The 17310-nt window shown below is 47.3% G+C and overlaps 1 protein-coding gene across 1 annotated transcript in view; it reads left to right on the top strand.

The window, feature by feature from the left end:
• The window catches only part of LOC119975536 (complement C4-like), a 166382-nt gene that overhangs the window by 43223 nt on the left and 105849 nt on the right, over window positions 1–17310 (top strand). The window contains exons 14-19 of the mRNA XM_038815328.1: window positions 275–424; window positions 1307–1433; window positions 3702–3773; window positions 5983–6177; window positions 10999–11113; window positions 16740–16810. Coding sequence (XP_038671256.1) covers window positions 275–424; window positions 1307–1433; window positions 3702–3773; window positions 5983–6177; window positions 10999–11113; window positions 16740–16810 — 730 coding nt within the window. The remainder of the gene's footprint in view (window positions 1–274; window positions 425–1306; window positions 1434–3701; window positions 3774–5982; window positions 6178–10998; window positions 11114–16739; window positions 16811–17310) is intronic.

Raw genomic sequence — 17310 nt, 5'->3', positions numbered from 1 at the left:
TACGAAATGATTTTGTACAAGTCTCCCATTCAAGGAAATTCATCATCAGTGTCCAAAGTTCTCGGGAAATCACATCCATTTGTTTCGCCCGGGACCACTCTTGATTCTTTTGGGGCTGTCCCTTGATGTGGGTGGATACTGTTCCTTAATGTTTAGACAGAGACGTTAAGAAGTTGGGCGTTGACAGTCAATTAGCGATCAGAGTATAATGTGCTCCAGAACATTGTTCAGCACACCAAGTGAGAATCTGATGGTACGTTGTTCTTTTCTCCAGATTACAATAAAAAAGATGCACAAGGAATATCGCCCAGGAGACAATGCTAACATATTTATTACAATTGAAGACAGTGGAAGTCTGTCTCTTGCCATCGTCGATACAGCAATCTATATTCTCAACAGCAAGAATAAACTTACACCCAGTAAGGTAAGTGATTCCCAATCCACACTTAGGCAGGGTTGAACGTTTTGTTTCGCAACACACTGCAGTTTCGGGACAGCATCTCAAACACTGTATGAACGTGAAATACCGTACACTGAGCTAAGGGAACATTTCGTTATTTCTGGGTTCGTACAAACATCACTCTTTTGACCTGCCATAGTGGTAGTTAATAGGCAGGCTATATTGTAAAATGGGAAGCCAGAAACTGGGTTTGGCAAGGCTATTTAGTTATGTTCTCTGGCGGACAACATCGGCGATTTAGATTCCAGAGGTCATCCACAGAGCCCCATACTCACCACGGGCTGTGGCGCAGCTTCATAAATCCTGATTGCTAAGCCATTGGAGATGCAAAATATCACCTTCAATTTTGACCACTGATATTAAATAATAGAACGCATATTGAGTTACCTGGAAGAGGTGGCATAACGTTGTTGACAGCGAACTCGTAACCCACAGACCTAGGACAATGCTGCTGACACTGCGACAAATCCCACCACGGCAGATGATGAAATTAAAATTAAATGACGCCGTCGTTTATTGGTGTTAAACCCGTAGGACTCAAAAATAAATCTGCCGTACTCATTTGCATGACCTGGTGTACATGTGGCTCCACGTCCACCGTAATAGCATTGAGCGTGAAATGCCCTCTAAAGTCGCCTCGCAAGTCACACTGTTGAATGTCAATTAGGAATGGACAATAAATGCCGAACTAGTGTATCATCTAACATCACGGTAGCCATATCGATATGATAATAGTATCGTTACTTGCTAATTAATGCGTCCAAAACAGACCCTGGCATGAGGCGTTGGCGAGCTTTTGCTTGACGTGAGTGTACACGTTCCCATTCAAACTTTCCCTCTGAACAGGTCTTTGAAGAAATGAATGCCTATGACCTCGGGTGCACATTCGGAGGTGGTGCTGATAGCGTACGTGTTTTCATGGATGCTGGGCTGACATTTATTTCCAACGTTGTCACGTCAACCATTCGGAATGGTAAGCCAACAGTCTAAAAGAGTACAGGTCTAGATATGGAGGAAACTGAAGCCAGCACGTTGAAATAGGGAATTATGGTAAACAGCAACCATCTGCAGACCCGGATTGTTCCAAATTTATACAAGGAAGATTAAAGAGAGCTCCATCACGATGACATATTACTGAGAAGTTCTGCATGGAATGTCAAATCGACAAACAATTGTAGATGGGAGGACAGCTTTATTAGGTTTTAGCAGAACGCATAAGTCCTGGTTTTACAAGTTAAGCCTGGGAGCAATGTAAAGTTATCCCAAATGCAGCTGAATTACGACAGTAGTGCACTGAGAGTAGGAATCCCAGATTTCTCCCTTTAGGGAAGAGAAGGTTCAGAGCTTATGAATTAGGGAAGACTCCCAATCCTAAAAAGAATACTGCACAAACATTAAGTCAACATTGGCTATTATGTTATTGACCATCCAATGGTGGTCTGGTTCGTGATGTTTCCCCCAATGGGGCTGGTTTCACAGCTACTCTTTCCCGACGCCTCATGACTTTGAAAACATGTATCAAACCATCTTTTAATCTTTCCTCTCCGTTGAAAAGAACCCCAGTTTATCCCTTCTGTCTCCCCAACTGAAATGAATGCAGCATTTCCGGTCCCACACGTGTGTCGCGCGAATTGTCGGTGGCCGGGCGGACGGAAAATCAGACGGCCACTGAAAGGTTCATTGGGGGATGGGAGCAGGCGGGATAGGATGATTCCCACCCTTAGAATCGATTGTCAGTAACTGTCAACAATGCAACAGATAATTTTTCCTGTAAACAAAGGATTCAGGTTTGAGACATTTAATAGAAGACGCAGGTGGCGCGGGGCAGCGAGAGGAGATATGTTCAGGCTTCACGGGTTATTGTGAGTTTGGAATGCATTACCTAAATGGCAGTACAATAGCTTCAATTAAACGTTCAAAAGGGAAATGTATATATTCGTGAATGGAATTTTAAAAGGCTACAGGGAAACGGAAAGGAAGGGGTAACAATCGATAGTTCCTTCAAACAGTCTCTTTTTTAAAATCCCTTTGAGAGTTACAGGAATCACTGGCGATGCCAGAATTTGATGTCCAACCCCGAATTGCCCGTGAGTTCAATGGCTTGCTCGGCCTTTGCAGGGAGCAGTATTTGCAGTCCAGCACATTGCGATGCGTCATGAATCATATATAGTACAATCCATGTTATGGACGCCAAATTCGCTTCCCGGAAGGACAGTCAAATGGACCAATCTGTCTCTGAAACATGTTAAATTCTATCAAGCATCATAGGCCAGGCGATAGCATTTTTAAAATATTTTTTTAAAGCCAATTGTTCAAAATAAAGACAGGTGGTCCATTAATAAGTTACTGTCACGACAAATAAGAGGATATGACCTGATGTATGCACGTGTACCGGTATTCCATACGGGCTACAGTTTCAGATTTGTTTCCCCGATTCAGTTCTCAAGCCAATCCTACTTTGCCAAGACCCAGCCATCCCAATAAACAGCGGTACTCAATACCAGGAATAAATTACAGCTCTAAGAGGGTAGCTGAATTTGCACAGGACTGCGAAGGGGGAAATTAAGCATGGGATGTGTTTTTTCACGTGTTCTGGTCCAGGAGGAATGTCTCCATGCAGGATTGTGAATTACGCTTTGCATATTTAAAGTCAATAGTTTTTTCTTTTAATCCTTCCTCAGGTTTACAAAGCCAATGCGCCTGGTGAAACGGTTAAGCCCTGATCCATTTCACTGCTTTCTCCAAAAAACTATTCAAATGCAGTCCAGCCCATTATCCCCAGATAAGGGAGATCCAAGCTGACTGGAGCAGCCATTAGGTAACCTCCTTCCTAATCAGCCGCTTGATCTGAGCCAAAAGATTCTCTCAGCTAGTGTTCGGTCCTGTCGAAGCCGACCTTTTCCCGTTGGCGGTATGAAGTCCTCAAGGCAAGAGGATTCGCCCACACCACATTTAGCTGAATACAGCTCAGGAAGGCAGCAGATAACCTTTGAGACTATTGTGCATGTTATTCGAATCGATAATGTGCTGTCAAAAGTACACGCCTCTGATCACAATCAGACCACAAACCAAATAAACCTCTCGAACACTGTGAGTGATAACTAATATTGAATCCATTTGCAGAATGAGCAACAACAAAAAAATCAGTACTGCGAAGTAACATCAACGAACGTCTGTTAGTGGTTAGAAACGGGGCTGATTTAGGATATTATTAAAATCAACTAACATTTTATCCTTACAGGATATTCCTGCAAGACAGATGATAGAAGAGCGAAAAGGTCATTGCATCTTCAAGGGCTGTTCATGAGAGAATGTAAGAAAAAAATCGATATCCAACACATTTAACACAAATACACAAATCGTTCTAGAAAAACTCACCATTGCCTTAGATTGTCAAATTACACGGTGCTATCAGGGTACATTTTTTGTGTTTAAACTTTCAAATCGCTAATTTCAACGTGAGGAAGAAAAAGACTCACGCCTTCTGTCAATCAAATGCAAAATATGACATTTCAATTCGTGTAGCATTGCACGCGATCTCCAGGCCGCTCACGCCAGCGGAAGCATCCGGACCCGCCGACGGCGCGGTACCGCGGCAGGTTTCTTGGCGGCCTAGGGAGGGGGGTTCGATGGGATTTCCAGTCACATCGGCAGGACCAGAGGATCAACCTGCCGCCACTGCCGAGAAACATACCACCGCCGGGAGGCCGCAGAATCTCACCCTGCAATTTGTTCATGGCAGTTGTGTCAATTAGCAGGAGGCAGAGATTTTAGAGGCAGGAGATTTTGATGGGATTTTGGAGAAAACAAAATATTTTCACCGAGAGGATGCTCGATATCTGGAACTCCTCTGGTAGTAGAGGCGGGAACACTCAAACATTAAGAAACATTTCTTTAAGTACCTGAGACATCACACTATGGGCCGATGGCCATCTTTCTGTCCTGTCAAGCTGTATAATTCGATGACTGATACAAGTGGGATGCGGTGTAAATCTAGTGTTCTGCCAGTTTTCTGATGGTCAGGTAGGTTTTAAACTGTTTCTGGCCCTATCTTGAAATTCCGCAATGGGCTCGGCTTTCGCACCCTGGGCAGTGAGAAAGCGATGCCGCGTCAGAACATAAATCAATTCAGCTTGGATCATAGCTCACCTGTATCTTAACTCCACCTAACCATATTAGCTCCGTCACCCGTAATACCTGTCCGAACAAAACATTCTTATACTCTTAGTTTGAACTGGCTCCCGTCCTTAATGACATCGTGCAGAGAAGAATTCTAGCTGTTCTATGTGTGAGGAAATGCTGTGACCGTACATTTAGGCCGATCCATGCTCAAACACGTCTGTTCTGCAAACCAACAGTGATACTATTAGTCCCAGTTAAAGCAAGACGAACAGCCTCTACAATCGGAAATTCTCGTGGAAAATGATCACTTTTGCCATTGTGGAACATCCGTGCATTGTCCACCACTCTCCACCTTCCTTTCCCGTTGATTTTGCAACGAAATATGGGTTTAAACCTTTCCCTCCGTACGTCAGAAAGAGGAGGCCTGCTGTCCACCCTACCATCGATTCTGTGCATTGGCGCCCATGGAATAGAGCATTGGTCAAGATTTGCGATGAACACTTGATCTGTTACCCACTCGTGCTGGATTCAAATTCATTTGAATTTCCATGCATGTTGAAGGAATTGTCTCGAAGGTGCTATCGCTGCAGACATTGTTCCATCTCGTCTGTCCAAACATTCAAACTGGTGTTTCGGGGGATTGGGTTGATCCGATTTTGGTCTTCCACTCTGAAATAGTGAATTCCAGCTTCGTGCTTCAAACACACTCACCCAAACTGAAGACATGCGGGAATTGAACCTCGACTCCTCGGCAGCCTATGTGGCTCAGTGTGGTGGTGGCGGTGGTGGTGGCGGGGTGGGGGGGGGGGGGGGGGGGGGGGTCCACCGATGTCCTCGCGGGTGAGAATTAAACCCGATTCCCAAATTATGCAGCATATACTGCGTTGTTTCCATTAAAGTGTAAGACTTGGTCTCAAAATGTGCTTGGTTTTGATTGTAATCTAATACGGGGGCACAGTGACATTGTGATAACGCGGTGATATCACTGGATTAGCAATCCAGACGCCCAGGCTCATGCTTTGGGGGACAAAACCCACCACGGCAGCTGGGGGAACTTGAATTCAAGGAGTAGATGTGGAATATAAAGCTAATGTCAGGAACCGTAATCAGTTGGTGTATGAACTCATTTCGTCACTAAGGGAAGGAAATCTGCCGCTTTTACCCGGTCTAGCATACACGTGACTCTAGGCACACAGTGATGTGATTAACTCGTAACTTCCATCTCTGAAATGGCGTGGGAGACCTTTCGTTTCGAGAGCAATTATGGACAGGCAGTAAATGATGGTCGTGTCAATATCCCATGCAAGATTTTTTTTTATATTCCCTGAAATCTTAAAGCACAGGACATGCTGCTGAAGAAAACATAATTGATGACTCATTTGGCGTTCTTTATGTTGCAGCAAGTCAGTACACAAACAGCAGTCTACAGAGCTGCTGCACCGATGGTATGATTACAATTCCAATGAAGCGTACCTGCAATGAACGGGCAAAGAGAGTCAAAGACAAGGAATGCAGGAAAGCTTTTCTCAAGTGCTGTGAGTTGGCTGTGCGATTGAGATCTACTGAGGCGCTGAAGGTCGATGATTTGGGAAGAAGTAAGTGTTTTTTGATAGGGGTCAAGACGTAGAACCCACTCCTAATTTGATTGGTGAACTGGTAACGCTGCACCACATTGAAACAGAAATACCAAGGAAAGAAATGAGCTACAACACGAAAGTCTCGATTTTGTCACAAAAACGTAGAAAATAGGAGCAGTCGGCTATTAGACCCTTCGCCCATGCTCCGAATTAAATATGATCATGGCTGATCCTCTATCTCAGTACTGGATCCTAAGCTCTCCCCATGCCCTTTGGCACTTTAACGTCCAAATCTATTTTATGTTCAGTATATTCATTGATTTGGTCTCCAAAGCCTTTTCTGTAGAGAATTCCATAGGTTCAGCACCACCTAGCAGGTTCACCACCATCGGAGTGAAGACGTCTCTCCCCATCGAAATCCAAAATGATCTACCCCGTATTCTGAAACTGTGACCCTTGATTCTGACCTCCCGCACAGCCCAGAGAAAACAACATTGTTCCATCTCGTCTGTCCAACCCTGCGACAGGTTTAGACATTTCAATGATATTCACTGAAATTTAGAAGCCTGAGAGGGAATGTAATAGAATCATACAATCATAGAATTTACAGTGCAGAAGGAGGCTATTCGGCCCATCGAATGCACTGGCCCTCGGAAAGAGCATCCTACCCAAACCCACACCTCCATCCTATCCCTGTAACCCAGCAGCCCATCTCGCCTTTTTGGACAAGAAGGGCAATTTAGCACGGAGAGAATGTACAGACTCCGCACAGACTCAAGCCACAATTGAACCTGGGACCGTAGAGTTATGAAGCAACAATGCTAAGCACAGTGCTACCGTGCTGCCCTATCTAGGTCTATTCGACCCAATATTTCCTCATATGACAATCCTACCATCCCAGGAATCAGCCTAGTGACAGTTCCCTGCGCTCCTACTGTGGTAAGTATATATTTTCTTAGATAGGGAGGTCAAAAACTGAACACAATGCTCTTGATGTGGCCTCACAAAAGCCCTGTACAGCTTCTAAGACATTTTTGCTCCTGCACTCAAGCCCTCTTGCAATGTAGGTCAACATATCACTTGCCGGCCTAACTACTTGCTGCACTTCGATTTTGTCATATGAATCGTTGTCTACTGCTAATGATCGTGAGGGGGGGGGGGGGGGGGGGGATCACACCACGATGGACTGGCTTTGCTATTCGTTGTCTATCATACTAATAGCAGGAGGGACGATTCGCATGTGGCAGGCAATGCACCCGTTCGAAATTACCAGCCAACATACCTATGTGACCAATTTAAATATATTCACACATTCCTGATTCTGCGTTATTGTTCCAAAAATGAGCTAATTAGCTAAATTAGCGTCTTTATTATTTCTTCAGCTATTTGTCTAGGAAAGTCAATGCAAGGTAGGACTGTCACGGCAAATGGTAAGATCTTAGGGAGTATCATGGGACAGATGATATTGGAGTTCAGCTACACATTTCCCTAAAGGTTGAGTCACAGGTGGATAGGGCAGTAAAGAATGTTTTTCACATGCTGGCCTTCATCACTCAGGACATTGAGTATAGGCGTTAGGGTGTTATGTGGCAGTTTTACATGACGTTGGTGAGGTTGTACCTGGAGTATTGTGCTCAGTTTTGGTCCCTTGCTATCGGAAAGGTGTTATTGAACTGGAGAGAATGCAGAAGAGATTTGCAAGGATGTTGCCAGGACTCAAGAAACAGAGTTATAGGGAGAAATTAGACAGGCTAAGGTTTTGTTCTCTGGAGCGTAAGAGACTGAGGGGCGATCCTATTGAGGTGGAAAAGAGCATGAGAAGCATTGCAGGGTGAACGCACATAGTCTTGTTCCCAGGTTTGGGAAATCGGGAACTAGAGGGCATAGGTTTAAGTTAAAAGAGTCAATTGATCGAGTGGCGTTCAGCAAAGCGAATCTATTTAACTAATGCCCTTCAGGAAACGGAATCTGTTTAAACAGCACACTACCGAAAATCTGAACAATGACCAAAGGGAAATATATTATATTTGAAGTGTTTCATACAGTCTTTTTGAACAGTGCTAATGTAAACAGAATCTCTTTGAACAGTGCGCTACAGTAAAGCGAGTGCATTTAAACAGTGCCCCACTGCAGGCAGAGTTTATTTTAAAATGTGCCTAAAGTAAATAAGTGTAATTAAACAGTGCCCTACAGGAATTTCACTTGTAAACAGAGTACTACAGTAAACAGTGTTTACATAAACCGTACACTGCTGTAAAACGTTTATGTGAACAGTGCCATACAGTAAGCAGTGTTTATGTAAACGAATGGTAGCCATGATGTGGAGATGGACTGGGGTGAGCACAGTAAGAAGTCTGACAACACCAGGTTAAAGTCCAACAGGTTTGTTTCAAACACGAGCTTTCGGAGCACCGGAGGAAGGAGCAGTCCTCCGAAAGCTCGTGTTTGGAACAAACCTGTTGGACTTTAATTCGGTGTTGCAAGACTTCTTACTATGTAAACGGAGCACTACTATAAACAGAGTCTATGTAAACAGTGCTCTACAGTAAACAGTGTTTATGTAAACCGTACATTGCTGCAAACAGTCTATGTGAACAGTTTTCAGCGAGGCTGAGATCATAATTTGCTACTTTTTGCTAGAATCTCATTTCCTAACCAAAGTGATTTTCTCATCGATTTTATCATTTTGAGCCATTTTCCAGTCATTTCCAGAGATGCTGACATCAAATTCGCTACTTTGTGCCAGATGATTATTTTGCAGACAGTGATGTTCTCATTAAGTTAAACGGCGCCCTCCAGTAAGCAGTCGAGTTAAATAGTGTCCAACAATAAACAACGAATTTAAATCGTGCATTTCAAGAGAACGTATTCTATTTAAACTGTGTCCGAGAGCAGTGCCCTCCAGTTGTATATTTAAAGTGCCCTACAGTAAAGAAAGTGCATTTAAACAGTATCCTGCAGTAAACAGCCAATTTATCCAGTGACGTTCAGCAAATGGAATATATTTAGCAGTGCCCTAACAAAGTCTAAACAATGACCAACGGAACACAAATTTTGTTTAAAATATCTCATGCAATCTACTTAAACAGAGTCCTAAAGTGAACAGAATCACTTTGAACTGTGCGCTACCGTAAACCAAGTGAATTTACATAGTACCCTACAGTAAACCGAGTATATTGAAACAATGACCTACTGCAAGCAGAGTTAATTTAAATACTTACCTAAAGTAAGTAGATGTAATTAAACAGTGCCCTCCAGTAATTTGACTTGAAAGAATGATAAGGTGGTTAAGAAGACATGTGAGATCAATGCCTTTATTAGCCGAGTCATTGAATATAAGAGGTTATGATGCAGCTGTATAAAATGTTCGCTAGACCACAGTTTGAGTACTAAATGCAGTTCTGGTCGCCACAGTATAGGAAGGATGTGATTGCTGAGGATGTAAACAGTGACACACAGGAAACTCAATCTACTGAAATTGTACCCTTTAGAATTATATTACAGTGAACAGGGTAGTTTTAAACAGATCTCTGCAGTCAGCAGACTTCTTATCAGTGTTTTACGGGCAGCACGGTAGCATTGTGGATAGCACAATTGCTTCACAGCTCCAGGGTCCCAGGTTCGATTCCGGCTTGGGTCACTGTCTGTGCGGAGTCTGCACATCCTCCCCGTATATGCGTGGGTTTCCTCCGGGTGCTCTGGTTTCCTCCCACAGTCCAAAGATATGCAGGTTAGGTGGATTGGCCGTGATAAATTGCCCTTAGTGTCCAAAATTGCCCTTAGTGTTGGGTGGGGTTACTGGGTTATGGGGATAGGGTGGTGGTGTTGACCTTGGGTAGGGTGCTCTTTCCAAGAGCCGGTGCAGACTTGATGGGCCGAATGGCCTCCTTCTGCACTGTAAATTCTATGATAAATGGAATATATTCAAACAGTGCTCCACCTCCACGGTGGGGGCTAGCATCGCGCGGCCGTGAACTCCGGCATCGCGGGCTTAACGAATTCCGTTAAGCCCGCTAGCCAAAGTTAGCGATGGCTGACGCGTCAGATGACGTCACCCGCGCATGCGCGGATTGGACGACTCCAACCCGCGTATGCGTGGATGACGTCATCACGCATATGTGTGAAACCCGCGCATGCGTGGACCGTTATGCCCCGCAGAAGCCCCGCGGATGGATCCATCGGGGCGGCGGAGGGAGAAAGAGTGCACGGGGTAAGTACCCGCTGCCCGCAATCGGTGCCCACCGATCGCGGGCCCATGGCACCCTTGGCTGCCAATCGGTGCCATGGTTCCCCAGATCGGGACTTTACGGCCGTTTTTACGAACGGTGTGTTTTATGCTTGTAAAAACGGCCGTAAAGGCCTTGGAAATCGGCCCATCGGCCAGGAGAGAATCGCTGCTCGCCGTAAAAAAACGGCGGGCAGCGATTCGTGTCGGGAGGCGGGCGTGGGGGGGGGGGCGGGGGGAGAATAGCAGGAGGGCGTCGGACCAGCGTGTCCGTAAAAATTTACGCCGCCCGCCATTCTCCGATTTTTCGAAAGTCGGGAGAGTCACGACTTTCACAATGCTTAATAATATCGTAATCCCCGTTGAATAATCTGGCTGGCTCATAAAAACTAGTCACTAAAATAAAACGTTTGCAGTTAGACAGAATATGGCTTTCAGAACGGGTGAGGCTGTTATAACCTCCAGCAAACATTGAGAGTCATTGACTTCAGCGAATCCTCGGATAATGCGATTTTTCGTGTCTTCTGCCCTGTTTATGTTGAGTGGCGCGCCCATGTCTGTGATCAATGTACAGGATTATAAATCAGGACACTGATCCTTCCTTTCTTCTTTAGCGGCGGGAGGGTATGAAGAGGAATTCTTTGATGATACCACAATCCAAATTCGCAGTCACTTTCCACAAAGCTGGCAGTGGAGAACGTACACTGACTTAGATGCACGTGAGCACAAGTAAGTGATAACTCATATACAAGTGGGGGGCGGGGGGGTCACTGTGATTGATCGTGTTTGGCTCCATTTAGGGATTCGTGTGATTTGTCTTTCAATTGAATTAAACCAGTTTGTGTAAACGTTTTCCCACATTAAACAATGCGTAATATCCTATTTACCAGCCGGGAAATCCTATATTGTAACTTGGTTCTCCATTTGTTTAAGTCACTGTAAACTTCTAATTATATCAACGATCCCATTTTTCTGTCAAGTATCTAGAAAACAATTTTCTGGGAAGCATGGGTGGGTGCACGGTGATAAAAAATGGCAGTAGAGATATTCTATGTTCATTAACATTAGCATGTCAAACTGCCTGTTGGAATGCACGTACTTCGGGATGAGCGACTCCACAACCATCTCAATCCGCAGGCCGCTAACCTCACTCAGCCAACACCCCCTCGCCTCACAGCCCCCATACTCCCCTCAGCCCACACATCCCTTACACCTCACCAACGTCAATCCCCTCAGCTCACACCCCATCACAATTCACCCACCTCACCCCCCACCCCCTCAGCCCACACACCCCTCAGCACTCACATCCCTCACCTCGCGTAACCTCGCCTCTCCCACCCGCCGCCCCGGTCCGCTGTCTAATCATACATACCGTCTAGTGTCTTACAGAACCTGCCAGAGATACGGAGTGTCCATGCGGACATCATCCCCTACCGCCAGCCCCCAGCCAGTGACAGAGCAGGTGCCCCCCGGACAATCGAGCACTGATGTGGAGAGCAGCCCGAACACCAGCCCTCTGCCCGAGCCTCAGAGTGCAGATGCAGTCAGAGACCCAGGGACAAGAGGGCTGGTGTTCCCCACAACCATCCGATAGACTGCCGGGGCAGGTGGCCCAGTCACTGCCTTATGTGGCACAATCGCATTGTGATGTGTTGCAGTCCCAGACGGAGATGGTGCACTCCCTGTGTTCCATGGCTGAGAGCGAGCAGACCCTTGTAGAGACCAGAGCAAGCCACCAGAACTGGCAGCGTGAGGTGATGGGGGAACTTTAGGAGATGGCTCAGCTTGCACCCCTGTCCAATTGTGTAGCACGGGGGCCATTGGTGAGCCCGAGGGAGGAGGCGGAGATGGGGCCCATGCCAGTGACTCTGCAGGGGAGGTGCCAGAATACGCAGCACCTCGGACTCCCCTCCTGCTGTGCCTGGCGCGGCTAGTGGGCAGCTGGTAGAACAGGATGGCAGCACCATCTGGGACGCCCGAGCAGCAGCCAGGCACATCCAGGCTTGGTCACCCCAGGAGATGCACGCCAATGGACCCTTGTCGCAGGGCAGGAGTCACAGAATGACAGGACTCACAGCAGTCCACCCACAACCCTGCTGTACCATCTGAGGAACCAACGAGGCGTAGTGTTAGGGCCCAAAAGGCCAGAACGTTATAACCAGTTAAGTTGGCATATTTAATTTATTTTTCATTTCATTAATTTCATTCAGTTGTTGGGGCTCGGGCACAGACTATGTATATTCCTGCACAATAAGAACCCGTTAACACCGTTAAAACCTGCCTTGGTGCTCTGTCTGATGTTGTGGCAGTGGGCTGGTCCGGGCTGGCCAGGTTGGGGGTGCGGGGGACCAGTTCAGATCCTGTGGCAGGACTGTGTTCCGACCCTCCCTCCCTGCATTTGTGTCCCGACCGTCCCGAACACCCTCAAGGATTCGACAGGACCATGTGATGGACTGGCCAGCTCACATGCAGGGTTCACCCAGGTGGAGGGTGCTACCGTGCATATGTGTCAGACATTATCCCAACAAGTAGGGCACCAGGGCTCCTCGGAGCGGGTTGTCATCACCCTCCATCCCATGGACCAGACCCGCTGTTGCTGCCAACCCAGGGCACCCAGCTCGTAGCTTTGCAGCTATGTATAAAGGAGGGTTGTGCAAGTGGGTGGTTTGGCAGTGTGGGAGGGGGGTGTGGGTCTGGCATGTGGTGTCTGTTCCACTGGCCAGCAGACCCCCCATTCCACCACCACCCTCCTAGTTGGTGAACCCGGAGGCAATCAGAGTGCCCCGTGCGCGCTGGCCCTGGTGATGACATTGTGCAGGCTCCTTGTCCTGTTCATCGTCCCCCTCTCCAACATCCTGCCCTTCCTGCTCATCCTCCTCCAGCACATTACCCCTCTGCTGTGCAATGTTGTGGAGGATGCAGCAGGCCGCCACGATCGGGTGATCCTCTCAGCATCATACTGGAGGTCCCATCCAAAGTGGTCCAAGCACCTGAGCCGCATCATCAGGAGGCTTAAGCACAGCTAAATCACACTCCTGGTCACTGTATGGGCGTCATTGTAGTGGGTGTTCACGTCGGTCTGTAGCCTCTGGATAGGTGTCATTAGCCACGGCTGCAGTGGGAAACCCATGTCGCTCAGGAGCCAAACCCTCAGACGAGAGAGGGGGTGCCCATTGAACATGACAAGAATTACCGAGTGTGCAAAGATGAAGGGGTCATGGACACTGGTGCATCAGGGACAGAGGTATACGATTCACAGCTGATAGTCGCAGAACAGCTGCATGAGCGTTGATTGGTACTGCTTTGGTTAGTATAGAGCCGCTTTTTATCCACCGGTGGACGTAGGCAATCTGCATCCAGTCTATCTCCCCCAAGGCCCGGGGCATCCCGGAGATGGCAGAAAATCCCACTGCACGGGCATCCTGCCGGGCTCAGTCCGCATGGAAATCGATGTAATGACCAGCCTCCGTGATGATGCACCTGTGCATCGAGGTCTGTGAGATTGCGGACAGGTTCCCACTCGGTGACTGGAAGGACCCCATTGCGTAGAAGGTCAGGGCGACCGTCATCTTGATGATTACCAGGAATGGGTGTCCTCCCCATACCCCTGTGGTGCCAGGTCTGCCATCATCTGGCATTGTCTCGCAATGTCTGTTAATCCGCAGTGTCCGTTTGCATGCCCGGTAGGCAGGTTCTGGAATGATGGGTGGCAGAGCTACATACGATGCCTCAGGCGGCACCTCCTCGGTAACACCTCCTCCTTGGTCAATTGGGTAGAAAACCCTCCAGCCTGTGCAACTGCCACCTGCCTCTCTGCAGCCCGTTCTTCTGCAGCACGTTCATCAGCAGTGGTCGTATTAGCGAGATGCAGCACGGTTTTATGAAGGGGAGGTCATGTCCCACTAACTTGTTAAAGTTTTTTTCGCGGAGGTCACAAAGATGATTGATGCAAGTAGGGCAGTTGATGTTGTCAATATGGCCTTTGACAAGGCCTTGCCTCTCGCACCTCAACCCTATGTCCCCCAGTAATTGACCCCTCTACCCTGGGAAAAAGTCTCTGATTATCCACTCTGCCGATGCCACTCATAATTTTGTAGACCTGTTTCTGGTCGCACCTCAACCTCCTTCGTTCCCGCGAGAACAAACCAAGTTTATTCAAACTGTCCTCACCGCTAATGCCCTCCATACCAGGCAACATCCTGGTAAATCTATTCTGCACCCTCTCTAAAGCCTCCACATCCCTCTGGCAGTGTGGCGACCAGAATTGAACACAATACTCCAAGTGTGGCCTAACTAAGGTTCTAGAAATCTGCAACATGACTGGCCAATTCTTATACTCAATGTTCCGGCCAACGAAGGCAAGCATGCCGTATGCCTTCTTGGCTACCTTCTCCACACGTTGACCCGTTCAGTGACCTGTGGACCTGTACACCAAGATCTCTCTGATTGCCAATATTCTTGAGGGTTCTACCATTAACTGTATATTCGCTACATGTATTAGACCTTCCAAAATGCATTACGTCACATTTGTCCAGATTAATCTCCATCTGCATCTCGCCACCCAAGTCGCCAAACGATCTAAATCCTGCTGTACCCTCTGACAGTCCTCTTCGCCATCCACAATTCCACCAACTTTTGTGTTGTGCGCAAACTTACCAATCACAGCAGTTACATTTTCCTCCAAATCATTTGTATATACTGTGAACAGCAAAGGTCCCAGCACTGATCCCTGTGGAACACCACTAGTCACTGCCCTCCAATCAGAAAAGCACCCTTCCATTGCTACTCTCTGCCATCTATGACCTAGCCAGTTCTGTATCCACCTTGCCAGCTCACCTCTGATCTCGTGTGACTTCACCTTTCGTACCAGTCTGCCATGAGAGACCTTGTCAAAGGCCTTACTGAAGTCCAGGTAGACAACATTCACTGCCCTACTTGCATCAATCGTTTTTGTGACCTCTCGAAAACGCAATCAAGTTATTGAGACACGACCTCCCCTTTACCAAACCGAGCTGTGTCTCGCTAATACGACCACTTACTTCCAAAGCGGAGTAGAGCCTGTCACGAACAAGGGGCGTGATTCTGCGAAACCTGCAGAAATCGTGAGGCTGGCGTCAACAACGGGCGGGTTTGACGCCAGCCTCCGCCACCCCGACCGGGAACCGATTCTGGTCCCCGGTCGGGGCTTGCATGCCGCGGCCATGAACTCTGGCATCGCGGGCTTAACGGATTTTGTTAAGCCCGCTTACCAGAGTTTGCGACGGCTGACACATCACATGACGTCAGCCGCGCATGTGCGGATTGGAAGACTCCAACCCACGCATGCGCGGATGACGTCACTGCGCATTTGCGCGAAACCCGCGCATGCGCGGGCCGGGATGCCCCTCAGCCTCCCCGCGAATGGATACAGCAGGGCGGCGGAAGGACAAAGAGTGCGCGGGGTAAGTACCCGCTTCCCGCGATCGGTGCCCACCGATTGCGGGCCCATGGCACCCTTGGCACGGCCGTGGTACTGCCGTGCCAATCGGTGCCATGGTTCCCAAGATCCCAACTTTACGGCCGTTTTACCAACGGTCAGACCAGGTATGTTTGACGTTCCTAAAAACGGTCGTAAAGGGCTTGGACTTCGGCCCATCGGCCAGCTGAGAATCGCTGCTCGTCGTAAAAAAACGGCGGGCAGCGATTCGTGTCGGGAGGCGGGCGTGAGGGGGGGGAGAGAATAGCGGGAGGGCGTCAGACTAGCGTGGCCGTAAAAAATTACGACCCCCGCTATTCACCGCACCGTCGTGAGTGCGGAGAATCGCCCCCCCAAGGTATGCCTACTACTTTAAGCCTGCGCGCCACCAATGCATTATGCCATTTTTGGGGTGCCAGCACCTAACCCGATTTTGGCGTCGGATGCTTTTCTCCACCCATTCACGTTTCCCAATTCCAGCCTCAGCAAACGGAGAATTCCGCACAGTGTGTATATGATTACAGCGTCGGTTAAATAGAGAAGAATTGAAATTTGTGCTTATAGCGCTAATGAAACGACAGTGGAGAGGCATTGAAAAAGCATAGTGCGATGAACGTTGTCAATTGCACCAGGCTGATTAAAAGGGACGACCTAGGATAGTTTGCACTTTTCGAATTTAGATCGGTTTCAAAGACATTACTTTGATAATGGTCAGTAGTGCAGTCTGATTGATATTAACCTGATTAGAAGAAGTTTCCAAACCATGCACAGTTTTTGCAAATGTCAACATGCTGAGTGACTTGAAAGATTAAAGGACTCTTTTATTTAGACAAGCCGTAGCTTGTGGAGAGGCGTCAATTTAATCAATTCAATTATTATGTGTATTGTTATTGATTCTAGGTTTCAAGTTATTATCCCCGATTCGATCACGACGTGGGAGGTTCAAGCGGTTGGCGCGTTTCAGAGTAAAGGTGAAAAACTTAGCTTGTCAGAGACAACCTTGTGTCATGATAACGACATCAAATTATGCTGCTGACTATAATTATGATGCCAAATTGTTCAGTTTCCCTCAGCGCCGTGTGCACCAACGCCTTATTTTGCCAGCTATTTATGAATGGCAAAGGTTTATATTAATGCGATACAGCTATGAAAAAGCATGCTAACTCGTTCTTGAACGGGAAGTTGAAACAGAAAATGGTGACTTAGCATACCCTCTTTTCACTCCGCCCCATTCTGTCGGCACGACTTTTTTCGCTTAAGTTTGAACGCTATCAATTCAAGTCTGTGCACATTTGCGCCTCATGCAATTGGAAGCTGGCATCGGAGGCACATCTTGAAATAGTTGGCTAATTTTCTTTCACGATGTGCGAAACAATCAATGTGAAAACTAAAATGCTGAAAACTTGGAATATTGATTCAATGCATCAAGATATTTCCTAAATCAAAAATTCCAAACGGGGCTTGTGTGGGA

This window comes from Scyliorhinus canicula, chromosome 13 (genome assembly GCF_902713615.1).
Source record: "Scyliorhinus canicula chromosome 13, sScyCan1.1, whole genome shotgun sequence".
NCBI classification, from domain to species: Eukaryota; Metazoa; Chordata; class Chondrichthyes; order Carcharhiniformes; family Scyliorhinidae; genus Scyliorhinus; species Scyliorhinus canicula.
This window is presented reverse-complemented; position numbering and strand designations above follow the sequence as displayed.